Raw genomic sequence first — 27,592 nt, 5'->3', positions numbered from 1 at the left:
ACTGTCCCTTTCTTTGTTTTTATCATCCCTTTTAACAACTCCTCCATTGGTTCTCCTTCAGTCACCAATCTGTCTTCTATTGTCTTCCTAATTCTGTTATATAATCCTGTTATTTTCAGCCAATATTTCCTACCTATTTCATCGTATAGCGTTTGCAATGGTTTGAGTGTCTGCCCAACTAACATATCTTGTAGCTTGTTATACCCTTTTTTACTGAGTAGTCTCCACCATCCTTTATCGTCATTCTTTTCATCCAAGGCCTCTAATGGGGTTTGTTTAGATGTTCCCTTTAACCATTTTAATTGCCATTTTCTCCAAATCATTAGTGCTGTTTTCCTCGGTCCTGTTTCTAATATGTTAACTTTGATCTTGCGTCCAGTGAAAACCCCTAAATTCCCTATTCCATTATTTGCCTCATTCTCTACTCTTACCCACTTCCTCTCCCTTTCCTCTCCTATTTCCATTAATGCTTTTAATTGAAATGACTCATAATAACTCCTCAGATCTGGGGCCCCCCAACCCATGTTTGTATTATGCGCATATATGAAATGCCTTGAAACTCTACTTTTTTTGCTACCGAATATCCATTCTTTTATTTTCGCGTTCCAACTATCGAGTTTTTGTTTTTTAATTTCTAAAGGTATCGTTTGGAATAAGTACAGTAGTTTCGAAGTCCAAAACATTTTCGCTATATTAATCTTGGTTGTTATGTTTAACATCTTCTTGCCCCATCTCTTCATATATTTTACTATCGTACTCCATATTCTGTTATAATTCTTTTCTACCAACTTTTTAACATTTTTGACTAAGTCTATTCCTAAATATCTGATTTTCTTGACCCCTAGTCCTATCCCCGTTCGTTCATGAATCTCTTTCCTTTCCTCTTTTTTTACATTAATGTACATTATTTCTGATTTTGCCATATTAATTTTTAGTCCTGAGTTTGATTCAAAGTCCTCTAATATAATCTGTATCTCCTTTACTGCTTCTTTGGGATTAACTATGACTATAATCAGATCGTCTGCAAACAAGTTCAACTTAATTTCTTCCTTGCCTAAATGACATCCTTCAATTCTCCCCGAATTTCTGAGACGTTGGGCTAACTGTTCCATTGCCATTATGAAGAAAAAGGGGGAGATCGGGCATCCCTGCCTAACTCCCCTCTGGATTGCGAATTGTGCCGTGTGTTCTCCATTAAGTCTAACTACAGCTGTACCTTCTCTATATATCTCCTTAAATACCCTTATTGTTGATTGACTTATCCCATATTTATCCATAACTGTCCACAAAAAATTATGTGACAATGTATCGAAGGCTTTATAGACATCTAGCTTCAATAACGCCAATTTCCCGGACTTGTTATGGCTCAAAACATTTATTATGTTTCGGATTGGATGTGCAATGTTCCTACCTTCTACAAAACCATATTGATCTTCTTTTATAACTTTTTGTATAATATTTTTAAGCCTATTGGCCATTACTTTGGCAAAGATTTTATAATCCTGATTCAATAGGCTAATTGGTCTGTATGATCCTACTTCTTGAGGATCCTTTTGGGGTTTTAAAATCACTGTGATTTCTGCCTTTCTCCATTTGTCTGGAGCTATGCCCCCTTTAAGTATATTATTAAATACTTCTTGCAATTCTGGTACTAATATTTCTCTCATTTCCTTATAAAATTCTGCTGAAAATCCATCCAGTCCAGGAGATTTTCCTACCTTTAAACTATCTATCACTCTTTCAATCTCTTGTCTTGTTATATTGTCCTCTAATCCTCTCTGCTCTGTATCTGTCAACCTTACTCCTATCTCTTCTTCAAAATCTTTCACTCCTTTTTCTCCATATAAATCTTTATAAAAAGTCTCAAATGCTGCTTTTATTTCCTCTGAATTCTGTGTTAGCTTTTTATCCACTCTGATACTTGTCACACTTTGCCTTTGTTTCTTATTTTTTAGAAAATTTGCTAGTCTCTTAGCTGAGTTAAGAGTATTTCTCTGGTATTCATTTTTTACCATGACCTGTTTCCTCCATAATGCCATAGAGTCTAGATCATCTAGTTTTTTCTGTAAATCCCTAATTAACTTGTGTCTAATGGGGCAAAACTTCTGAGCTTGGTCTTTTTGCAGTTTACCTAATTCTTGAAGCCTGCCTTCTCTGTCTGCATACCATTTTTTCTTTATCTCCTTTTCTTTCATAATACATTGCCCTCTGATCACCGCCTTAGCTGCATCCCATAAGATATTTGTTCCCACTGTACCTCTATTCTCTTGAAAGAATAGCTTCGTTTGTTCCATAATATGTTTTTTATCCTTATCCTTAACCATAACCATATTATTGTATCTCCATATTCTTTTAGTTTGCTTATGTGTTGTTTTAAATTCTACACTTATCGGGGCATGATCCGATATCCATATTGGGTGGGTAATAACTTTTTTAATTTCCCAATTGCATGTTCTATTAATTAATACATAATCTAAACATGAAGTCGTTTTATATCTCCCTGAGAAGTATGTGGGTTCAGGTACCAATTTAAGGGCTTTATATACTTCAATAAAGTTCCATTGTCTCCAATTTATTATTTTATCCTTATTAACATCCTTATTAAAGTCCCCCGCTAATATCACCTCCCCTTCAATAAATTTACTAGCTTTTTTTAAAACTTTTAATAAAAAGGTTTTCTGTCCTGTATTTGGAGCATATATATTTATCAATGATGTTAACCTATTTTCAATCAAACACTTAACCATGACAAATCTCCCTTCAGCATCTCTTATCACCTCTATTGTTCTTATATCATACCTTTTATGAGTTAGGATTGCTACCCCCCTTGCTTTATTTGATCCTCGTGCCTCTGCCAAAATTTCCCAATTTGGGTCACTAATCAAGGGTCTCTTATCTCTTTTAGATTTATGAGTTTCCTGGAGCCAAACTATGTCTATATTCTGTTGTTTAAGGAATCTAGAGAGCTTGTATCTCTTTAAGTCTGATCCCAAGCCATTGACATTCAGTGTCAGCATCCTTAATGTTTTATCCATATTTAGATCGAAAACTACCATTCTTTTGTACCCCTGGCTGAATACCTAGTTTGCTTTTGTACCCCTTCCCATTCCCAAATACCTCTTCCCTCCCCTTCCCCATCTCTCCCCCCCCTTTGTGTAGAGCCATAGACTGAGGATGATCACTCATCCCTTCTCTACACCTTGAGCAAGCGCACTCCCCCCCCTCCCGGGTTATGTTACTACTTATTTAACCATTTTGTTTTTATTTGGATACTTCCCTTAATATGTCTCAGTCTCGAGACAGTCTTATCCTTTTCTCCGATCGAGTGGATGCTCCTTCTTCTGGGTCCTGCTCCTGTGACTGGGGTTGGTGAGGTTCCTCCATAGGCATTGGTTCACTGCTCCTCTCATCTGCTCCCAATGTCTTTAATAGCTCCCGTGCCTCTTCAGGGTGCCGTGCACAAAGTCTTCTTCCCTCCTGGTAGATAACTAAAGACGCTGGATATGCCCAGCTAAATTTAATGCCGCTTTGATTAAGTTTCTGTGCATAGGGTTTCATTTGAGACCTTTGGTGTAATGTTTCTTTACAAAAGTCTTCTTTCACATAAACTTTTCTGCCTTTAAAAGTTAAGTCTTTGGCTTTTTTAAGTGTTTTGAGGACTCTTTGCTGCAGTTTCTCTCTTGCTAGTTTCATTATAACTGGGCGGGGCGCCCCGCCCTGCCTTCTTGTTTGAAGTCTGTGAGCACGTTCTACTTCTTCTAGTTGTATCTCCATGCCCTGGTCTAATAACAAATCCACCAGTGTTTGCTCTAAATCGCAAGACTTAACTTCTTCTGAAATGCCAAAGAAGATAACATTCTTCCTCCTGCTTCGGTCTGAAAGTTCTGTGGATTGTTTTTTCAAAAGGTCAATTTCCCCTTTATTTTGCAGTGAAAGAGCCTTTGCTTCTGTCGCAATGGCAGCGACTGACTTAAGTTCTGTGCCTAAGCTCTGCATCTGTGTTGTTAAGTCAGCCAACGTTGCATGTACTTTAGCTTGAGATTCAAGCATTAAAGTCTGGAACTGTGCTAATTGCTCTGAGAGGCTTTTCACAGTGACCGCCATGTTATCTCAGCTTCCTCAACCTCCCCTCCTTTTCTTTGATATTATTGCTTATTTAAGCTTGCTTATCTTTAAGCCACTTATCTTTTCACTCTGCTCCTCCTTATGTTAGACGTCTCGCAGCCAGTTTCGATGACTCCAGCTTTTAATTACGTTCTTTTACAGCTTGTATCTTTGTTTTCTTAGGGAGAGTGGGGACGAGGCGTCCGAGTCTTAGCGCGTGCGCATTGCTCCTCCAGACAGCCGAGATGGGGGCAATATTGACAGAGAAGATGAAGAGGGGGGTATTTTATTTTGAAAAAGGGGGGAAGAGAAATAGTGTGGGGGAGATGGAAGAAAACAAATGCAGGAGAAATGGAGTGCACTCTCCCCACAAGTTTTTGTAAATTATTTTAAATATTTTATAGGGGAACAGAATTTTAAAAGGGGTGAAGGGAAAGATTAGAGGGGGGGAAAATCATCATTTTTTTTTGCAAAAGTTAAGGGCAAACGTTAATTTGAAAATACAATCAATTAAAAGTCATAATAAATTGCTAGCCTGTATATATAAAAATGCAAGCGTATTGGCACTTTCGAGCTCTCCCATTGGTTGTGGTGTGCACTCCATCAGCCATTGGCCCATCAACTGCCATTCTGCTTCAACGGATTCAGAAATAATTCTTGTCACAAGTCTCCTATAGGAGCCAGCAATGTGAGACTCGTGGCAAGAATCATTTCTGAATCCATTGAAGCAGAGTCACCCCTTTCTGAATATCTGACGAAGCGGACCAGTGAAACGGCCAGCTCCAGCGTGCGGCTCCGTCACTGGAACACACTGGTGTTTGTTTGCTGCAATTCTACTCACTTGCTGTTTCTAAAATGTGGACTGGTTCCAGATACAGACTTTGTGTAGTTTGCATTGGGATATAGAAAGATATTCAGTCTCTGGTCTTGATCCGCTTTTTTGCAGCTTTTGCACAAGTCTTGATTGTTACATAAGATTACTGTACACGTGTATTTATACACTTTCTGAATGTCTGGGCATTGTGAGCTTTTGTACATAAGTTGCTTCATGTGCTGGTCAACCAGTGGAGAAAACAGAGGTTTTTGCTCTGTAGCTCCTGTGTGACTGAGCAAACCTGGCATTTTGTGGCATAGGTGTTAGGACTTTGGCGCAGGATCTGCCAGACCCAGGTTCTTATTGTGGAAGCTCACTGGATGATTTCAGACCAGTCACAGACCTTCAGCCTAGCTTACCTCACAGGGTTGTTGTGCAGATCAAAAGGGGGAGAGGAGAATGATATAAGCGAGGGGTGTTGAACTCATTTGTTATGAGGGCTGAATATGACAAAAATGAGACCTTGTTGGGCTGGGCCATGTTGGGTTGGGCCATGTGTGTACCTATTTAAGATTAGGTAGCAGAGATATAAACTTTATAAAGGACACAAACAAACACAATTAAAGATGTTTTAAAAAGCAAAAAACCTTAAAACATTAGCACTCCTCTTAAAGGTGCTTTCTTTCTATTTCTCCTATGGGATCCAGGGAACTGGGCAAAGGAAGCTGTGGCTCTTTCCTGCCTTCCCCAGAGGATGAGAAACCTCAGCCAATAGAAGGAAGAGAGGCTTGCCTCAGTAGCTCTGCTGTGCGATTGAGAAAGCCTGGCAAAGCAAGCTATTCCCCCCCTTGCTCCCCAAGGGAGGACCCTCAGCCAATGGAGAAAATAGATGCTTTGCTTTATAGCTCCTGTGCAATTGAGCAGGCCTGGCAAAGCAAGCTGTGATGCAGAAGGAAGCAGAGGGAGAAGGAAGCAGATGACAGCCAGTCACTCGGGGGCCTGATAGGAGCCCTCCGGGGGGCCTGATTTGGGACCTGGGCTACATGTTTGAAACCCCTGAAAGCTGCTTTGGTCCCCCCCTCAAAAAAATGTGGAGAATGACTGTCCTTTTCCTAGGCAGAGGCTAAGGAGTGTGGACATTGTGTATTAATGAGAAAAGTGTACTTTGATTTTTTTTCTGTGTTATTTATATGGTGTAGGATATATAGTAACAATGAATTCCACCTTGTGGAAGGTGATTGTTGCTGATGGGGGAGGTCAGGGCCATAGCAAGGATTTCAACTTTGGTGGGGCATATGACCAGGGTTTTTTGTTTGGGGGGCCAGCGGGCCGGGCAGCAGCCTCCTCTCTCCCGCCCGCCCCCCTTGCCTAGGATTGCCAAGTCCAATTCCAGAAATATCTGGGGACTTTGGGGGTGGAGCCAGGAGACTTTGGGGGTGGAGCCAGGAGACATTGGGGCAGAGCCAAGAGCGAGGGTGTGACAAGCATCATTGAACTTCAAGGGAGTTCTGGCCATCACATTTAAAGGGACGGCACACCTTTTCAATGCCTTCCTTCCATAGGAAATAATGAAGGATAGGGGCACCTTCTTTTGGGGCTCATAGAATTGGACCCCCTGGTCCAGTCTTTTTGAAACTTTGGAGGTATCTTGGGGAGAGGCACTGGATGCTATACTGAAAATTTGGTGCCTCTAACTCAAAAAACAGCCCCCCCAGAGCCTCCGATACCCGCAGATCAATTCCCCATCATTCCCTATGGGAATCGTTCATGGAGGTGCATGATGGCTCTGGGGGCGGGGCTTCCCCTGCCGGCCAGCTGGCTGGGGGAGGGGGGAAGCCTGTAAAACCGGGGGATCCCCCTCTGGGACCTGGGGATTGGGACGCCTACCCTTGCCACACCTGGCTGCTCCAAGGAGCAATCCTTCAGATGGTCTAGATGAGCTCCCAACCACTTTCCCAGGCTGACTCTGAGTTCTGGTGCATTTAGAAAGGGAAGAAAGTTTCTGTGCACTTCCCCTCATTTTTATACACTTTTAAAAACTATCTGCCCCCCACAATCATTTTTGTCATAAATAAAATCCTCCATCACCCTCCCCCTGCCCCACAAGACAGGCGCTACAATTCTGGGGAAAGAACAACAGCAGCCCCAGGATCCTCTGGGAGGAAGCTCAGATGTTTGGAGAAGGGGAACACGCCATCCTCCTCCCTTTGCTGGACTTTTGCCAGGCCCCCACCCCAGAGTGCTTACAAACATGCCAGCAGCAGGAAAAGGAGAGATGACCTTCAGTAGGGTTTGGCCGCAGTACCTTTTGGCAGGTCCGCTTGTTGGTGTGTTTTGTAAGTGAAAGTGTCCCAGCCCTTCCCTGGAAGAGAGTCACAGGTGTGCATGCAAGGTGACTGGAGCGCAGCCTCTTCTCTGTGTGTTTTCCTGCAAAGTGGCTGAACTTTAGATAAAGGACAAGGCAAGGGCACCACGACAGCATCCTCATCTTGAATGGACATGTGCAAACTTGACATACACATGGGCACTGGGGGAGCATCAGGAGTCTGGAGGATGTGTTTCTGCAGGAGAGCAATTCTTGCACTTAGTGGGTGTGGACTTTCTAGACAGAGCAGCAGCTTTCCTTAACTCCAGGCTTTCCTTGTGTGCAGGTGTCCACGGGGACATGGAACCCAGTGGCTCCAGACCTTTTGCTGGAGCTTGCGGAGCAGGCGATGCTTTGCACACTTGTCTGAGTGGACAGAGCTTCTGTGAGACTGGCGAGAGCAGTCCTATCTCTAGAAACATCAGCATCTATAATATGTTCATTAGTTATCATTGCCCACTACTTTATGTTTTCTAGGCGAAGTGCTTTGAGCACTCCAGATTTCTTCTATTAACTGAGACTTTAAGAATATTTTGATTTTAAAGGACCATTTTGCTAATTTTGTGGATCCTGTAGTGCAGTATCTAGAACAGTTTTATATCTGCTTTAAGTTTGCCAGTGTGCATAGGATTTGACAGTGGCTACATGGGGAGCACCAGGCAAGGGAAGGGCCTCTAATTAAAGGGGGGAGCTCCACCTGAAAAGCAAACAAAATAAATCACATGAATTTTTTAAAAAAACAGCAACATAATCTTTGATGGAATCTTTCATCCTGCGGCCCAAAATTTTAATCTGTTCTAATGGAATAGCCAGTTTCTCATATCCTTAAAATAAGGAATGCTTTTTCACATGCTGACCTAATAACAAAATATTTATCAAAGATTTCAGGTTTTCATGGCTGGTAACATCATTAGGGTTTGTAGAATCTTTCGGGATCAAGTGCCGTGTTCTACTGGAGAAAGTTTTCCTTCCAGACGTTTCGTTCTCAGCTTTCTAACAGAAAGGAAGAAGGCATTTTCATCCACCATTCTTGGTACCCAGCTCTGCAAAACACCCTACAGACTATAAATTGCAGAAAGTCTCAGAACAACCAGCAAATTCCACAGAACAATCAGCACAGTCAACAACCATCTTCCTTATCTTCACACCCCTTCCAACCCTCCCAGCAATTAACACGGAACAATGGTCACATTCAACAGCCAGTTTCCTTATCACTACCCTTCCAGGAAGCCCCACCAAACAATGGGCACATCCACAAACCAATTGCCCTTTCATCATACCCCCTCCAGCCTAGAAATAGCAGCTCTCCAGCAGCCCTGGCCCCACTCAATGCACAGCAGCCAAGAAGGTCTGAGCGCCTGCTCCGGCTGCAACGCCACTGAGGATGTTCTCCGCAGCTGAGAACGAAACGTCTGGAAGGAAAACTTTCTTCAGTAGAACACGGCACTTGATCCTGAAAGATTCTACAAACCCTAACAAAATATTTGTTTTAAAAGTATGGATGTTTATTAAGATGCACTGCTTTAATTTGCTAAATTAAGTGGGTCCTGCAGCTAAGTAAAAAATGGCAGTTACATGTACAAAATACTCCTGCCTTTAGCACCTCATTTTCTCTTCTACCGTCAAGATTGTTAGCCCACTCTTATGTTGTGTTGTATTATTCATTTCTCCAAGTTTGTTGAGAGTTTTGATTCATGAGGTACTTAGCCAAATTTATACGCAGAACCAGAAACAGTTTAATCAATCATGATGCTTTTCATACACAAATAAGAACAAAAATAAGTATTGAAGATATTGGTCATATGATCCCACTTTGGAGAGAGTGTATTGACCCACAGACTCATTTTTTTTGACAAGCCAAAGCTTTACTTTCTACTAAGTACCAACACAGAATAGCAGAACAATACAGCCTGCTATTCTGACCAGGGATCTAGTAAAAGAAAGCAAAAGCATTTAGATCCTGCTTTCTTCCCCTAAGCAGTCTCCTCTGCTCTATTGTTATCCTTACAGCAACCTTGTGAGATAGGCTGGCTCACAATTTTTATGTTAGTAGCTCACAAAGTAGAACAAGGGTTTTGAACTCATTTGTTATAAGGGCTGGATCTGGACCTTCTCAAGCCAGGCCATGTGTGTCATAAAATGGAATGCCAGTGGATATGTAAACTTGAGACAATGCCTGTGCTGTAGCTATCTTGAGTAGGTTGTTCAGGTGATGTTCAGGTGTGTGCCTGTAAGCTGCAACCCTACTTTTGATTTATTGATATTCATTACAGAAATCTCATAGTCAATGCTTTGAGCCTAGGACCCAGGGGAAAATATGAAATGTCTGGGCATTGTGAGCTTTTGTACATAAGTTGCTTCATGTGCTGGTCAACCAGTGGAGAAAATAGAGGTTTTTGCTCTGTAGCTCCTGTGTGACTGAGCAAACCTGGCAAAGCAAGTTGTGATGCAGAAAGAAGCAAGAGAGAGACAAGGAAGCAGATGACAGTGGGCCTGATAGGAGCTCTCCAGGGGGCTGATCTGGTCCTCCGACCAGGGTTTGACACCCCTGAGAGAATTGCTGCTCACGCCATGCCACAGCATAAAGGGAACATTGCTCCCCAGACCGCAGGGCCGGATCTGGGCGGGGGGCAGAGGGGGGTGCTTGCCCTGGGCCAACAGGGGGGAGGCGCCAAATTGAGTATGGAGTCCATTGTATTCTATGGGACCATAAGATAGAATGGCCCATAAGAGGGGGGCATCATTTTTTAATTTTGCCCCCCCCCTCAAAAAAACATGTAGATTCGGTCCTGCCAGCCTGGCAGGAACTCATTGGGTGTTTTCGCACTCACCTTCAGCCGGCGCGACCCCCCCCTTCACCGCGCAGGAACTGCGCGGATTTCGCACTAAATGCCGCGGAGCAGCCGGAAGAGCCGGAAGCTCCCGGCGCAAAAGCCGCTCAAACGTAAACCGCCAAAAAGCAGTTTCCGTTTGCGCGGCTTTTGCGACGGGAGTTTCCGGCTCTTCCGGCTGCTCCGGGCATTTAGTGCGAAATCCGCGCAGATCCTGCGCGGTGAAGAGGGGGGTCGCGCCGGCTGAAGGTGAGTGCGAAAACGCCCATTCATATATTAGGCCACATCCCTTGATGTCACCATTGTTTTACACAGGGCTTTTCAATAGAAAAATCTCAGCAGGAACTCATTTGCATACTAAGCCACACCCCCTGATGCCAAGCCAGCTGGAACTGCCTTCCTGTGCATTCCTGCTCAAAAAAGCGCTGCTCCCCAAGCAGTAAAAAGGAGGAGGGAACCCTACTCACTATTCCAGCAGCTATCTTTCCTGCTCTTTATCAGAGTAAAGCTGACTGAGGTTTGCCTCTGGGGAGGAGGAGTCTTATACAGTTCAAGGCTCACCCAGCAGAGGTTGGGGCCAGCAGTCATCCCCAGGCAAAAGGGACCTTCCCCAATCAGCAACAATCACCTCCCACAATTAGTTACAATCAGCACTCTAGCAATTCTCTTCCCAGCACCTTCTTGGAGCCCAATTGACTGAGGTAGGTTGCTGTTGGGTAAGAAGAAGGAGAGGAGGATATGGGGGCTTTCAGAGAAGGGAAAAAGGAAATACTGGGGAAGGGGGAAATGAGATCAACCCGCCTGTCAGCCCTTCCTGGCTCCCACTTGTATTTTCTTAAAAAAGGTGCCTGTGTCTCAAGGTTGTTTGAAGCTATAGCTTATGAACCGGAAGCCCTGATCCTTGCCATTGGGCTCAGAGGTTGTGATCACTAATTATTTATTGTCAAAGATTTCAGGTTTTCACGGCTGGCATCATCATTAGGGTTTGTAGAATCTTTTGGGCTCAAGTGCCGTGTTCTACTGGAGAAAGTTTTTCTTCCAGACGTTTCGTTCTCAGCTGCGGAGAACATCCTCAGTGGCGTTGCAGCCGGAGCAGGCGCTCTGACCTTCTTGGCTGCTGTGCATTGAGCAGCCAAGAAGGTCAGAACGCACAGCATGCAAGGCACAGCAGCCACGAAGGTCTGAGCGCCTGCTCCGGCTGCAACACCACTGAGGATGTTCTCCGCAGCTGAGAACGAAACGTCTGGAAGAAAAACTTTCTCCAGTAGAACACAGCACTTGAGCCCGAAAGATTCTACAAACCCTAATTATTTATTGATTTATTTAAATTTACTTTTAAAAACCATTTATATCCTGCCTCTTCAAATAGGGTTACAAAGGAAGTGAACTGGCAAGAGAAAGAAAATTGGTACATGCATAGATCTGTGGTACTCTCTTTGTTCCTAGGGGAACTGACGGTATTGCAGAACAATACATTTCTCTTACATTACAGCCAGGGCTTTTTTTGTAGAAAAAGCCGAGCATATTAGGCCACAGCCCCGACCCCAAGACAGCTGGAGCTGCGTTTCCATGCATTCCTGCTCCAAAAAAGCCCCGATTACAGCAATACATACATATTACTTTTAAAAAGAAATGTTTCACCTAACGTCTGTACAGTCATTGCTTCGGAACTAGCAGAGTGACCCAACTTTCCCTTTTTCCAGAGTTCCGGAATTTCTTCAGTCTCTGGGATCCGCTCCAGATTTGCAATGCGGTCGATCAGCTCTGACTCTCCCTTCTTCCACTCCAAACCTCGTGGGGGTTTTATCCTAAGAGACACAAAGAAGGGCTTTTGTGTCCTTTGCTAAAGCAATGGGGGATTGTACGCTGGAAGCAAATAAGAGGTCTCCTTTGAGCTGAATTCTGCAAGTGTGGTCCATGCTTCGGATGAAAACCTAGATGAACCAGTTCCTAACAATGCCCCCGCCCCCTCCCCAGCACCTTTGAGTCAATGTTTAATCCTTAGCTCAGCATTAACAGGCGCTTGCTCTCGAAGTGCGCCCCCCCAGCCCGTTCCCCAGCAAGCGAGTCCGAACCAGTCGGCGAACTGCTCCCCCTCTCCGCCCCGCTCCCCTCTCGGTTACACGCCCGTTCCCTCCCTCGCTCCTTAGCTACCCGATACGCTTCCCGAGGATTGCTATCAACAGATGGGAGGGCAGAGAACAGGGGAGGGAGAGGCGGAGGCGAAAAAGGAGGTCTTTATTACGGCTTTGCACAATAGCCAAGCCCTGGGGCACCTCCTCCAGCGGGGATCTGGAGTAAAAAGGCAGGCGGCAGGGTCGGACGGAGTACAAGCACCCAAACTTTTGCAAGTTTGCAAAAGTGCTCGGAGGAGGACCCCGCGTGGCTCTGATTTCCGTCGCCAGCGGCGCGGTCAGGGGACGCTGGGAAACCGAGGCAGGCTGTCGCTTGCCTCCCCAGCTCCCCCTCCCTTTTTCTGAATGGGGTCTCCTCGGTGGAAGAGGCTATGCCTTTTTTTGCTGCTAGGGCTAACTTTTTCTGTCATCCTCTATGGGCATTACACCACCACTCTGGATTCTTCCACGGGTCCCAGGATCGCGTCTAGGTAAGCCTGCGGGGCTTGGGGGGTGATCTTACAAAGCAAGGGGGGGGGGGAAGAGAAGCTGTGATGTTAAGAAGCTGCCCTGTTGTACAGTTTTAGGGAGCTGGGTTTTGGAACGAAACATCTCCCTGGTGTTTTGCATACGATGGTGTTTTGAAGCAAGGTAGGGTTGCCAAGTCCAATTTAAGAAATCTCTGGGGACTTTGGGGGTGGAGCCAGGAGACTTTGGGGATGGAGCCAGGAGACATTAGGGGTGGAGCCCAGATCAAGGCTGCAACAAGCATAATTGAACTCCAAAGGGAGTTCTGGCCATCACATTGAAAGGGACGGCACACCTTTTCAATGCCTTCCTTCCATAGGAAATAATGAAGGATAGGGAGACCTTCTTTGGGGGCTCATAGAATTGCACCCCCTGGTCCAATCGTTTTGAAACTTGGGGGGTATTTTGGGGAGAGGCACTAGATGCTGTACTGACAATTTGGTGCTTCTACCTAAAAAAACATCCCCCCCAGAGTCCCAGATACCTTCAGATCAATTCTCCATGATTTTCTATGGGAATAAATCTCCATAGGGAATAACAGAGTTCCCAGCAGACATTTCCCTCCCCTCCCCCCCGCTTTCTGATGACCCTGAAGCGGCGGGAGGGCCTCCAAACCAGGGGATCCCCTGCCCCCACCTGGGGATTGGCAACCCTAAAGCAAGTCACAGTCCTTAAAAGGTGAAGTCGAACGCTGGTGGCAACCTTCTTGGGAACTGAGCATGAAAGGCTGGCGGTGAGGATACTGCTTGCCCAATATTTTGGACGTGTGGGAGTTTAAACCTGAAACTGGGTCAGTGACGTGTGCCAAAGCAGCAGAGGTAAATTTAAATGGGTTTATTCCCAGTAGGATTTGAGCCGCTAAAGTTCACAAATGAGTCCAGAAGAGAAGTAGATGTGAACTTAAATCATGAGATGTAGCGGCACGTTTGGTTTTAGGTGTCGCTCTTAAGCAGAGCACGTGCCCTTCCACACTCTCAGATACATCATTAAGATGATACATCATTAAGAGCCAGTTTGATGTAGTGGTTAAGTGTGCGGACTCTCATCTGGGAGAACCGGGTTTGATTCCCCACTCCTCCACTTGCACCTGCTGAGATGGCCTTGGGTCAGCCATAGCTCTCAACAAAGGAGTTGTCCTTGAAAGGGCAGCTGCTGTGAGAGCCCTCTCCAGCCCCACCCACCTCACAGGGTGTCTGTTGTGGGGGAGGAAGGGAAAGGAGATTGTGAGCCGCTCTGAGACTCTTCGGAGTGGACGGTGGGATATAAATCCAATATCTTCTTCTACCTCACAGGGTGTCTGTTGTGGGGGAGGAAGGGAAAGGAGATTGTGAGCCGCTCTGAGACTCTTCGGAGTGGAGGGCGGGATATAAATCCAATATCTTCTTCTTCTTCTTATGGCAAAAAGGCAAACCAGCAGCCAAACACAGGACAGAAGGGTATTGTCCTTCCAACTCTCAGAACACTAGGAACAAAAGCAGGCGGGGCATACTAACTAAGTCCCACAGAATGACTAATACATGCCTAGGGCCAACGCTGCTGGATTGTATGCAAGCAAGTCGGATTCCCAAATGAGAGCTCTGGATCAACCAGTACACTGCTGGATTCTTTGAAGAGCACCACCAGAGAGCATAGTTGGGGAGAATCCACTGTTTCAGTTTTTCTAATCTCAGTGTTGCAGGTGGATGCCCATTCTACCGTGATCACCTTAGATTTTGGCGGCTACTCATACTTTTCTAGGACACTCCCCACAACCCTGGATTTATTATAGCACCCACTAGGTATATGAAGTTGCACTGTGCAAGTAAATAGAAGCAAAGCATATGGGAATGGGAAGATGCAGAATACTGTAAAACGTCGTGGATTACTGGCAAACAGTTCACTAAATGTAAAGAACCTATACAGTGTTACTGGGCTTTCCTGTGAGCAGTGCAGTTCATTTGCATAGCTGTTGAAGAGATGAGCAAAATGCTAAGGAGGGATGATTCCAAGCTGGGACTCAAAACTGAAAACCAATGAAAGTTGAATCAAGTATTAGACAAATGGCCATTTTTCAAAATAATTTGGCAAACGCCAGAAGAAAACTATTTATGGGCCTGCTGATTCCAAGTTAATTCCATCATGCAATTCGGCTTGCAGCATCTGTTGGCATCCCCACTTACGGTTCAGGCATACCACTAAATGTGACCTCTTTGTTGCTCTTTCTTTCCATTTTCACTTCAAGTTCAGCTGTGTGAAATATATAAATAAATTCTCTGCATTTCAAAATGTGCAATCTGGATTTTCAATTTAGTACACCCAGCACATTCCATCCGCTGAATGAAACAGAAGACTTGAATTCAGACCTAACTTTGAATAGCTGCCCCCATCCTAGGTCAGTTCATTTAGGGATGCTCGACTATTTCACAGGTTCAGTGTCCTTAGAATGTGAACACTTGGCCCAGTGAGAGGCTGCAGGTTCATATGCACATTTCTCTCCTTCTCTGCGTTGCTCCTCATCCCTCCAGAGAGGCCACTATGTACAGCAGGACGGGACAGGAGTTTTCATCAGTAGTTGTTTGTACAGAATGCTAGTTAAAAAGATCTCCAGAACTGCTTTTGGTGGTCCTAAGTAACAGTGAAATAGTAAAAACTATTCTATCCTCTTTCATATGTGTATCTCTCTGTATCACATGCATCATACATACACATACGCTAAAGACATATGACCCAAACAGCATTGACACGGGTTCGTATTTCAGCTTAGCCATTGGGGCAGCTTTATATCTAAACCTATCTGATTGTGTTGTACTTGGGGGGCAGATCTTGAATACAAGATACACATGACTGCTATGAGAAGAGCCCCGTAGTGCAGAATGATAAGCTGCAGTATTGCAGTCCAAGCTGTGCTCAAACCCTGAGTTCGATCCTGGTGGAAGCTGGGTTCAATAGCTGGCTCAACATTGACTCAGCCTTCCATCCTTCTGAGGTCAGTAAAGTGAGTACCCAGCTTACTGGAGGTAAAGTGGAGGGACGGGACGGTGGCTCAGTGGTAGAGCATCTGCTTGGGAAGCAGAAGGTCCCAGGTTCAATCCCCGGCATCTCCAAAAAAAAAAGGGTCCAGGTAAATAGGTGTGAAAAACCTCAGCTTGAGACCCTGGAGAGCCACTGCCAGTCTGAGAAGACAATACTGACTTTGATGGACTAAAGGTCTGATTCAGTATAAGGCAGCTTCATATGGTCATATGGTCAAGTGTAGATGACTGGCGAAGGCAATGGCACAAACCACCCCGTAAAAAGTCTGCCAGGAGAACATCATGATGTGACGTCACCCCATGGGTCAGTTATGACTCAGTGCTTGCACAGGGGGACTACCTTTATCTTTTTACCTTTATGACTGCTATAATGTTGAAGCCACTAATGCCAGAAACAGTTTTTACCTTCATAAGCAGGGGGCCAAATGTTTCTGCAAAACAGAAATGGATGATGAAAATGAAACTACTATATTGTCACACATGTATTATCTCCATTATCTTTGTAAGACCCAGTAGTTTTGTTCGCCGGACATTAGAGCAGGGGTGTCTAGCCCATAGCTTATGTGTTTAACCACCATGCAGATATGTACTTGGATTTACGCTTGTTAATTCTGAAGTACAGAATGTAGAGTACAAGTCAGTTTTGACTCAGTTTATTGAATTAATTACGGCAGCAGGCAGTCATTTCAGTAAAGCATTTGAAACGTAGTTGGCCCAATGCATTTTGGCTAATTTATATTTGAAGTTGCTGCCTTCCATTCCCCAATGATGAATTGCCATGTGGATGAGTCTTTAATAGCTCACTGTGCAGCTGAGATTCAAGTTTGCCTGTTGAGCCTTTTGCCACCTTGAAAAGGAATTCCGTCTCTGCTGCTAAGAGTGTGATGATGCTGTATAGCTGTAACTGTAACAGAATCATCATGCCCCCCTAGCAAAGGATCACAGATGTGTGTGTGTCCATCTACACACCCTGTACCAATGGCAAATTTGACTCTCCACAGACAGTTGCTACAATAAGTCCTGGCAGCTGAAGGAAGATGACTAATGTAACATCCTCCTTTGGCAAATGCTGCAATAAGACCCACTGATGTGAGATGTGAGACCTCTCATCTTTAGAAGTCTACCTGTGGGAAATTTGGATCCAGGTGGGTAGCTGTGTTGGTCTGAAGCAGCAGAATAAAGTTAGAGTCCAGTAGCACCTTTAAGACCAATTAAGAGAGCTTTCACGCATGCTAAATAATGCAGTTTCAATCCACTTCAGCATCCGCAAGTAGATTTTGTCATTTCACACAGTAAAATCCAGTTGGAAAGTGCATTGAAAGTGGATTGACAGTGCATTATTTAGTGTATGTGAAAGCACCCTTTGCTTTCACACACACTAATGTACTTTCAATGCACTTTGTAACTGGATTAAGTTTCGTTCAATGTATAAGATTTTGTGTTGTACACACACACTTCTTCAGATACAATGAAATGGGGGAAAACCATTCGAAGTTATAGACAGGGTTGGCGGGGGAGGAAACAAATTAGCATATAACATTATGTAGACATTTTGAGACAAAGCGTGGACAACAAGCCAAGTGCACAGGGTCAACAGCTGTATGGATCCAATTAAGGGGAAACCACATGAAGCAATAAATATGTCAAAACAGGATAAGTGTGTAAGAGAATCTTTTCTCATTGTGGGGAAGTTATCTTTGATACCCATCTGCCTCCCAAGCGTGAAAGTAACAATCGCTAGGAAGAGAGTGAGAGTATTTCCCCTTAATTGGATCCATACTCCTTAATTGGACCCTATGCACTTGCCTTGTTGTCCCTGCTTTGTCTCAAAATGTCTACATCATGTTACATGTGTAGCAAAGAACGATTCGAGGGTCAGTCTTCAGGCCGCAATATGAGCTGACCTGCTGGGTCTTCCCCAGCCTTTTATTGAGTCATACAAGATAATCATGAGACATAGTCTGAGGTGGATCGCTGAGTTGTACAAAACTGTTTGGTCGAGGCATGGGACGTGCTCGAGAGCAGAGACTAGATAATCATATTTTCTGAACTTAGCATTTTTCCATGGGCCAGAACAAAGTTAGCTATGCCTGGTTCCCTATTAACCTGTCAGGTATGCCTAAAAGGTCAAGGAGTAAGGCAGAGCCACTTCATACAAGCTAATTTGTTTTATAAACGGATTGTCCATTTGCGCAAGAGCTTTATACACATATGGTAACTGTTGTCGTGGAATAGGATTTGTGGGAACTGTGCAGCAAATAGAAAGACACTGCTGCAATAAGGAATTAAACAGCAACATAAAATCAATATGACAAAAACTAATATTCCATACATGCAAAGAGTTTGGAGCCAGGCTCCTGAGGGAAGCCAGGACCATAAGCTGCTCCACCAGGAAGGGAGGATGTCTTGCTTGATTTGCTGTGTCAGTTGTTTGAGGGCTTGTATTTTCTTTTCGATAACATGACTATTGTCAGACAAATTAAAGTAGCACATCTGCTGCACAGTTTCACAGCCTTGATGATGTAATAACAACAAGTCATCGATTGCAGCTCGATTGTCTAAAATAGAACAACGAAGCTGTTGCTGTTTTACGTTGAGAGCTGCCAGAGCAGCTGAGATATAGTTCAATGCTACACAAGCAAGTGCATTTATGTTATGAGAGTTGCGGGTGGTGAGGCCAGGGACACCTACAAGTGAGGCAGCAAGGGCCACATATTCAGCCTGAGATAATAATGCCACATCCGAAGAATCACAGGTAGAGTCTAAGGGGACAGTTTCCCTGCTAATGCATGAGGCAGAGGGTTCCGTAAGCCAGGATATTTGAGGCAACACCACAGCAAGGTGACTTAAACAACATACAGAAAGGGATATATTAGCAGGAATATAACTAAAAGTTCGACGGCCGCAAGAGAAAAACCACCCAGGTGGTAAGGGAATATGGCCATAATTACTGGTTACATTAATTGTTTTACATTTCCACAAGGGGGTACTTGTTTGCAGGCAACCATGCAATGGCTTATGGTGGGAGCAATTTACCATCTGTGCACAAGTAAAATTTTCATGGTTAGCCACATATGGGGTATATAGAGTTAAGGCATCCACTGGAAGCTTATAGGTGGGAACGCCCCAGTTGGGTAAAGTTGCATAAGAGATCTGGGATTCATTTAAAAATTAACCAAGAACTGTATTGTTTCCTTCAGTTCCTGGAGCCTTGCAAATGGGAATTAGACAGGTTACTAATAACATATGTAAATCAGTGTGTTGTGTCAAGCAAAAATGTGAAACATTGTTAAAGTTAGCTAAGCGTTCCCAAATATTAAACTGAAGACTATCTCCAAAACTAATCGCCTTGACAGGAGACAAAATACATAAACACAAACAACAAAGAACAGTCATGGAGTTCATTGTGAGCTGCGCAAAAACAGCAACCACCAAGTTCTCCAGGGATGGCTCTCACCCAGCATCTTCCAACGTTTTTTGAGCTTGAATAGTTAGGCGCTTCACATCCCCCCATGTGATATCATGAGCTGTCTGGGTGTGCGGGCATCACATCATCTCCCGTTTGAGGCTGAGATTGAAATTGGGAATCGGATTTGGGAGACCCTGATGCCATGCCATCTTTAGCTGGGTGAACGCAATGTGCCGGAACCCACAAAGGACCTGTAAGAGAGAACCGGACCATGCCAAGTTAATAAGACCAAATTCAATTGTTCCTGAACCCGCATTTGGGTAGGAACCCTCATTTTCACTCCTTTTAATTGTTTTTGAAGAGTGGTTTTCAATGTCTGATAAGCGCGTTCCACAATAGCTTAACCCGTGGAATTATACGGAATGCCATGCCAGATTTGAATGTTCCATTGTGTACAAAAAGCAACAAATTCAGAAGAACTATATGCTGGGGCGTTATCAGTTTTCAACAGTTGTGGACGACCCATTACCACAAAGGCAGAAATAAGGTGAGCCAGAACATGTTTAGTGGCTTCAGCACGGTGGGCAGTAGCCCAAAGCTATCCAGAGTATGTGTCTATGCAAACACGGACACAGTACCAGGATTTCAAGGAAGCTGTATGGGTAACATCCATTTGCCAAAGCTCGTTAGGGAATGCTTTCCCTATGAAGAAAGGTTAAAACGCTTGGGGCTCTTTAGCTTGGAGAAATGCTGACTGCGGGGTGACATGATAGAGGTTTACAAGATTATGCATGGGATGGAGAAAGTAGAGAAAGAAGTACTTTTCTCCCTTTCTCACAATACAAATTCAATGGGCAATACAAATTCATGGGCATTCAATGAAATTGCTGAGCAGTCAGGTTAAAACGGATAAAAGGAAGTACTTCTTCACCCAAAGGATGATTAACATGTGGAATTCACTGCCACAGGAGGTGGTGGCGGCTACAAGCATAGCCAGCTTTAAGAGGGGATTGGATAAAAATATGGAGCAGAGGTCCATCAGTGGCTATTAGCCACTGTATGTATGTATGTATGTATGTAATATATATATATATATATATATATATATATATATATATATATATATATATATATATATGTGTGTGTGTGTGTGTGTGTGTGTGTGTGTGTGTATACACACATATATTTTTGCCACTGTGTGACACAGAGTGTTGGACTGGATGGGCCACTGGCCTGATCCATCATGGCTTTTCTTATGTTCTTATGTTAGCTTGCAAACCATGCGGGTTAACAGCATAATCAGGAATATGATTAGTAGAAGCACAATATGAGCACGAGCGAACAATTTGTTGAGCCTGATCAAAGGGTAAGAGAACTGTTTGGCAAGTGCTTTGGCATTCTGGTGAAAATAGCTGTGACTGAGAAAGGGATCAGTAAAAGAGAGGTAATACCTTTCAAGGCCTTATCAGCATATGTCTGAGCAATCACACCAGGAAGATTAGAATGGCTTGGAATAGTAGTAAAACAAAAAAGGGTAACACACTGCAAGAAATTAAAGACTGCAAGGTTAAAAATAGAGCCAACAAATTAGGGTCAGTTTGGGGGAGTGATACATGCACCAGGAAGTTGATGAATCAAATTAAATGCATATAAGGTGTTAACTGTTAAGTTGAAAGGCCTTTGTGAATAGAGCTGAAAGGTCATTATTATAGCAGCAATTTCAGCCCGTTGTGCTGAGCGCTGTTGCAAAGTAAAGTGTGTCTTTTACACTTTCCCCCCAGCAAACTGGGTACTCATTTGACCAAACTTGGAAAGATGGAAGGCTGAGTCAACCTTGAGCCAGCTACCTGAACCCAGCTTCCACCGGGATCAAATTCAGGCTGTGAGCAAAGCCTAGGACTGCAATACTGCAGCTTTAACACTCTGTGCCACGGGGCTCCTTCTGAATCCAAATTAGCATTTTCCTTGGCAAATTTCATCATCAATTCTCCTGCTGCGTCAGGATTATCAACCTGTCTTCTGATTGCTGCCTGAAGACCGTTGATAAAGTCTAAATAGGGTTCTTGTGGCTTTTGATGGACAGTTGCAAAACTATGGGCTGGTCGCCCTTCTGTAGGTACCTTGGCAAAGGCCCGTAAAGCACATTTAGATACAATAGCAAAGGTCACAGCAGGGAGTACAGATTGAGTTTCAATAGTGCTGGACTGTCCGGATCCATATAGTTGTTCAGCAGTATAAGCCCCATTAGAGCCACACCCTTGAGCATCAGCCAAATTACGATATTCACTGTCCCATACTACATACTGTCCAGGCGTTAACATCATCCTCATCATATTTTTCCAATCTTGAGGAATCATAGTGTATTCATTAGAGAGTCCTTCTAAAAGACCCTGCACATAGGTTCCCCTATGCCCGTATCTCTGATAGCCTTTCCAATTTCACTCAAAACAGAGTAGGGCAACACAGCATAGTTAATAACCTGTTGCCCATCCTCATTCTGTGCATATGTTACTGGGCATACTGATAAAAGGTCAGCCAACTCTTCCCCCGTCAGCACACCCTTTTCCTTTGCCTGTTGTACCATTTTTTGGAAGGCATTTTCCACAGGTTTTTGTTCCTTCTGTCCAGTATCTACAGGAGGGACAGGAGGAGTGGCAGCAGGAGGATGCAACTGAACATTAGAATAGGAGGGAGGCAGCTGAGTGCTAAGTTTAGAGGTGGAAGGAGTGTCGGGACCATAGGTACCAACAGCATGATAACAGTGGAACCACAATTGCAGGGTTTCCACCGGACCTCGTGGTTCAGCATGAAGATCTGTGCCAATTCTCTGCCAGTCAGATACCCTGAGGGACCCGCCCTCCGGGTACCAAGGGCATTGCTGCCCTATTCTTTTACCAGTCCCTGAAATTTAGATTCAGAAATAGCCTGCCCCGCCTTTCTAAGGAAATAGGTCAATTCCCTGGCATGTGCTTTCTGTCTCTGAGAAAGCGAAGCCCCCATACTCACCCTGAAGGGGATTCCTGAAGGAATGAAAAAGGTGCACCGAAGTCTGTTCCAGACGGAGTGAGTAGGCTGTGGTCCCTGTTTGGGCACCACATGCAGCAAAGAACGATTCCAGGGTCAGTCTTCAGGCTGCAATATGAGCTGACCTGCTGGGTCTTCCCCAGCCTTTTATTGAGTCATACAAGATAATCACGAGACATAGTCTGAGGTGGATCGCTGAGTTGTACAAAACTGTTTGGTCGAGGCATGGGACGTGCTCGAGAGCAGAGACTAGATAATCATATTTTCTGAACTTAGCATTTTTCCATGGGCAAGTTAGCTATGCCTGGTTCCCTATTAACCTGTCAGGTATGCCTAAAAGGTCAAGGAGCAAGGCAAAGCCGCTTCATACATGCTAATTTGTTTTTCCCCCAACCCTATCTATAAGTTTGAATGGTTTTTTCCCCCATTTCATTGTGTCTGAAGAAGTGTGTGTGTGTGTGTGCACACAAGAACGTATACCTTGAATAAAACTTTGTTGGTCTTCAAGGTGCTACTGGAGTCTTAACTTTATTCTATGGGAAATGTGGATATTCTGCTAAATACTAGAGAATGTATAATTGAAGTGCTAAGGCCAAAAGGCACAATACTACTGGGACTGGACATATGAGGCATCTGAAAAAGGTCTGCCGGAGATTCAGGAATGGATTCTGTGAAGGAACAGTACCAAAGTTTAAGAGAGCTGCTGTGGCAGCATCCAGTTCACTTAAGGACTTACTGTAAATATCTGTTTAAAATAAATTGTGTCAGGGAGGAGGAAGGAAGGGGGTAATGGTGAGTAGCTGTGGGTGGACATTTTACAACATCACTGCTGATTGTAACCTATTGCAGTGTTCAGGCAACCATTTTAGAAGCTGATTGTCTGTAGCATTTGGCCATTTGATGAAGCAACTTAACCACATCCCAGATTGCTTATCAGTTGCAACTGGTTAATAATTACTTCACTGCATAGCCTAATGTTACAGATTAGCTGTTTTTTTTAAAAAAAAATATTGAATGTGTGCAGACGGTCATCTTCAGTCATCCTATGTTTCCAATCAAATGTATACTTGCCTGTAGTAAAACAGCTAGATTTGAGCCCAGTAGCACCTTAGAGACCAACAAAAGATTTTGGGTATGAGCTTTTGAGTGTCAAATCTCCCTATGTTGCTACCGGACTCAAATCGAGCTGTTGCCTGGGAGAAGGCACATGCCTGTTATTGCCCTGAGAAGGTGATGCCATATATCTTCATGCACAGGATACTGTTGGATTCCGAGAATCAGATCAAATGACTAGAGAAGCGAGACATCGTCCTGCATAGCATTAAAAACTTCTGGAAATTGCATACAGCGTTGGGCTAGGTGGGCCACTAATCTGTATTTGGATGCTAGTTGGGTTAACAATCATGTTGTAGTCTCTTTTTGCACATTTCTAAATGGCTACAAAATTAAACAAAATCAGTCACAGTCCATAAAATTCTCTGCCAGTGACTCTCCTTTGAATCAAAGGAAACTTGGCAGGAATGTTACTCAGTACCCCAAATCATTCCCCTCCCTGCAAAAGTTCCCTCGTAAGTATGATTAAAGTTTATGTCCAGTAGCATCTCTCTGATATCTCATCTGCAAAGAGATGTTGACAGGGGAGAGAGCTCAAAACATGAAGTTTTTCCTCCTGCAGTCTTCAGTCTTAGAAGGATTTTTCTGACACCCCTCCCCCCAGGTGATATAGAGAAAGAAAGAGTCCGTGTGTGTCTTTGTGTTCTATTTCAGGCTTCGGGTGGGAATTTTGAAAGTTAAGAAAAACTCTCCTAACAGTGGGCCATCTCTCTCTCTCTCTCTCTCTCTCTCTCTCTCTCTGTGGGCAGGGCCGGATCTACATATTTTTGAGGGGGGGGGCAAAAATAAAAAATAGCGCCCCCTTATATATTTTTTCTTTATACATACATATATGATCAATGTTTTTAATACAGATATCTAATAACTCTTTTAAACAACCGAATGAATTGTGTTGGCTTCTATGAATCGTTAATAATAACACTTCTATCTTATCTTATCCATCATTAGCTAAGTATTCCTCATAGAATTCTTTTTGATATAGGGAGCTAAGGGAGTTTATAGTCAGACACGCACGTTAGGTATTAGAATGACAGTCTTTAAGGAACTCATAGGCATTCCATGGCAAAAAGTACGGGAAGGGAGAGAAGCGAGTGAAGGGTAACTACCCAATTAAAGAAAGCATTCAAATTATTTATTCTAGAAAAACAACATTTATCGGTTAGCCAAGGCAAGTTTGACACCCAAAATTGGAATATATTGGAAACTAGTACTCAGATGGGAGACCACCAAGGACATCCAGAGTTGCTCTGCAGTGCAGGCAATGGCAAACCAGGTCTGAATGTCTCCTGCCTTGTAAACCCAGAAGGTCACTATAAGTCAACTGTGACTTGACTGTGCATTCCACCACCACTGATCCCATATGATGTGGGAGGGGGATTGAAAGTGGCTTGCCATAGGGCTGCACAATCAGATATCATGAAAGCCAGGGAAATACCTGAACCACAGATAGTCAACTAATAACTGTTAAACAGCACCAGCCCTACAACGTGTGAGACAGGCCTGATGATGAGAGCCAGCTTCCTGAAAAGGAAGCGAATAAAAATGTAAATAGCGGTTTTTGCATCAGGCAGACATACCCAACACGGTATCCTTTGTTCAAAAGCTGTCCATGCACACAATTGCCATGTCAAATGCGAGCCAATTATATAAACACATTCAAAGTAGATGCTGAAGATTTTCTCTGTCCTCCACAGACCAACCAAGAGCAAAGTGACAAAAAAAGAGAGAAGGAAAGGAAGATAGACAGATAGATAAGGAAGGAAGGAAACTGACAAAAGTTTAAAATAATAGATACATTTGAGAATACCCTGGTGTTTTGAGAGGCTTGGCTGGAAATGACTTGGGAGAAGGGAGAGAGAAAGATAAAGCTCCACAATACTCTGTTCTGTTTGCGACGTGGTGGCTTTGCCTATGGAAATGGAGACTTGAAGAAGCTCCATACTGGGAACATCAGAATTATTTTGCTTGCCTTACAGACATATATATATATAAAGGGAGGGGAGGATCATTCAAGTTCAACATTTCAAGTAGAGATGGTGGGGAAGGGGAGGGAGGGGATTGTTTACCCTAATAAGCAACCAAAGAAAGAAGTGGCAACCCAGTTGATTTCTTACCATCCAAACATCCCTGTAAACAAAAAGGCAAGAAGGGGCGGGGATGATGAGAAGCCAAAAGATGTATTTATATATATATATATTAAAAAGACCTTCAAGAGGCAAAAAGGGAGGGAAGTGGCATTTTCATTCTTCTTCCTCTTACTACTGAAGCCTAAAACAGAGAGAGATGTCTAAGGGGGGGGGGTGTATTTAAGGCCAGGGGTGGCAGAGGGGTAGGGTTGCCAAGTCCAATTCAAGAAATATCTGGGGACTTTGGGGGTGGAGCCAGGAGACTTTGGGGGATGGAGTCAGGAACAAGGGTGTGACAAGCATAATGGAACTCCAAAGGAGTTCTGGCCATCACATTTAAAGGGGCAGCACACCTTTTTAAATGCCTTTCTTCCGTAGGAAATAATGAAGGATAGGGGCACCTTCTTTTGGGGCTCATAGAATTGGACCCCCTGGTCCAATCATTTTGAAACTTGGGAGGTATTTTGGGGAGAGGCACTAGATGCTATGCTAAAAATGTGGTGCCTCTACCTTAAAACATAGCCCCCGCAGAGCCCCCAATACCCACCGATCAATTCCCCATTATTCCCTATGGGAATCGTTCTCCATAGGGAATAACAGAGTGCCCAGTAGACATTTCCATCCCCCCCACGCTTTCTAAAGTGGGGAGAGGGCCTCCAAACCAGGGAATCCCCTGCCCCCTCCCTCTCTCTCACACACAAATACTTACTGGGTCTTGTTCCTGCAGAACTTTACTTCATCTGAAAATGAAAGCAAAACAAAGGAAGGGGCCATTCTACGAAGCCCTTCCTGTTTCCTGCTTCCTGCTCAGCCTTAAAAGCACATATTTTAAAAACGGACCTGCAGGAGCTCTAAAATTACATGGTGACTGTGGGGGGGCAGGGTTTCCCCGCCGGCCAGCGGGCTGGGGGGCGGGGAGAAGCCTGTAAAAACAGGGGATCCCCCGCTGGGACCTGGGGATTGGGAAGCCTACAGAGCGGTGAAAGTCCCAAGTCTTCTGCCAGCTTTAAAACAAAACTTCCGACTCTCTTGCCTTTTTTTCCTCACACACATCCAGCCCTGACTCTGGCTGCTCCTTTCACCACCACTTCCTGCATTGTGGGGAAAAACCACTGCCAATCTTTATCCCCCACTCTTTTGCCTAGACAGAAAGAGGCAGTTCAAAAAGAATGAAATCACTCTAGTGGTGTGGCCTCCAGCAGCACCACCTCCACCTGCCTTGCTCCCTGCCCCGATAACCCGCCCTCTAGGAGACCATCTGCCTCCCAAAGGTAACAGTGAAGCCCTTCCTTCTCCTTCTGCCAGATTCTCCTTCTCCCCCCTCCCCTGCCTGCCATGCTCGGCTGGCTCCCACCCGGCATGGACTGCTGCTGGGGGGGGGTTGCTGCACCCTGCCTGCACCCTCCTCTTCTTATGGGGCGCCAGCCAGTGGCTGAAGGGAGCAAAAGAAGAGCCCAGTTCTTCCATTGCACTAGAAGAAGAAGAAGATATTGGATTTATATCCCGCCCTCCTAGAGTTCCCAAGTCCAACCCCAGAAATATCTGGGGACGTTGGGGGTGGAGCCAGGAGACTTTGGGGGTGGAGCCAGGAGACACTGGGGTGGAGCTAGGGGGGAGGGGGAAACAGCGAGCCGCCCCGTCTCGGAGCGGGCGACGCCGCTGTGCAGCTGACGCCTCTTCTCTGCTCGCCGTGGCTGCTCCTCCGAGATGGGCTCAGCCTCAGCCCATCTCAGAGGAGCAGCCACGGCGAGCAGAGAAGAGGCGGCAGCGGCTCGGCGGCCTTGCCCGCTCTGCCTCTGGGGTGGAAAGGGAGGGGGAGGTGGTGGGCCGGGGGCGTGGCGAGCCACGAGTCCGGGTCCTAGAAGGGCCCGGATTCGCGGCTCACCATGATCCTGGCCCGCCTCGCCCTCCCCTGCGCTGCTGCCGCCTCTTGGCTGCTCCTCTGAGATGGGCTCAGCCTGGACTCATCTTGGAGGAGCAGCTGCGGTGGGAGGGGAGGGGGCAGCAGTGGCGTGGCAGCCTCGCCGGCTCCGGGATGCGGTGGCTCGCCATGCTTCCCGGCGCCGTTTCCACCCCCTCCCCCCACTTCCGTTTTTTTGGGGGAGCGGGGGAGAGGGTGGAAATCCTGGGGTCCCCCACCAGGGCGGGAGGGT

General features: G+C 44.9%; 1 protein-coding gene across 2 annotated transcripts in view; it reads left to right on the top strand.

Moving 5' to 3' along the window:
* Positions 1-12,576: 12,576 nt before the first annotated feature.
* The window catches only part of ST6GALNAC2 (ST6 N-acetylgalactosaminide alpha-2,6-sialyltransferase 2), a 64,801-nt gene continuing 49,785 nt past the window's right edge, over positions 12,577-27,592 (top strand). For both annotated transcript variants that reach the window (XM_060253045.1, XM_060253047.1), the window contains exon 1: positions 12,577-12,719. In XM_060253045.1, coding sequence (XP_060109028.1) covers positions 12,595-12,719 — 125 coding nt within the window. In that variant the 5' untranslated portion in view covers positions 12,577-12,594. The remainder of the gene's footprint in view (positions 12,720-27,592) is intronic.

This window comes from Heteronotia binoei, chromosome 13 (genome assembly GCF_032191835.1).
Source record: "Heteronotia binoei isolate CCM8104 ecotype False Entrance Well chromosome 13, APGP_CSIRO_Hbin_v1, whole genome shotgun sequence".
Taxonomy (NCBI): domain Eukaryota; kingdom Metazoa; phylum Chordata; class Lepidosauria; order Squamata; family Gekkonidae; genus Heteronotia; species Heteronotia binoei.
This window is presented reverse-complemented; position numbering and strand designations above follow the sequence as displayed.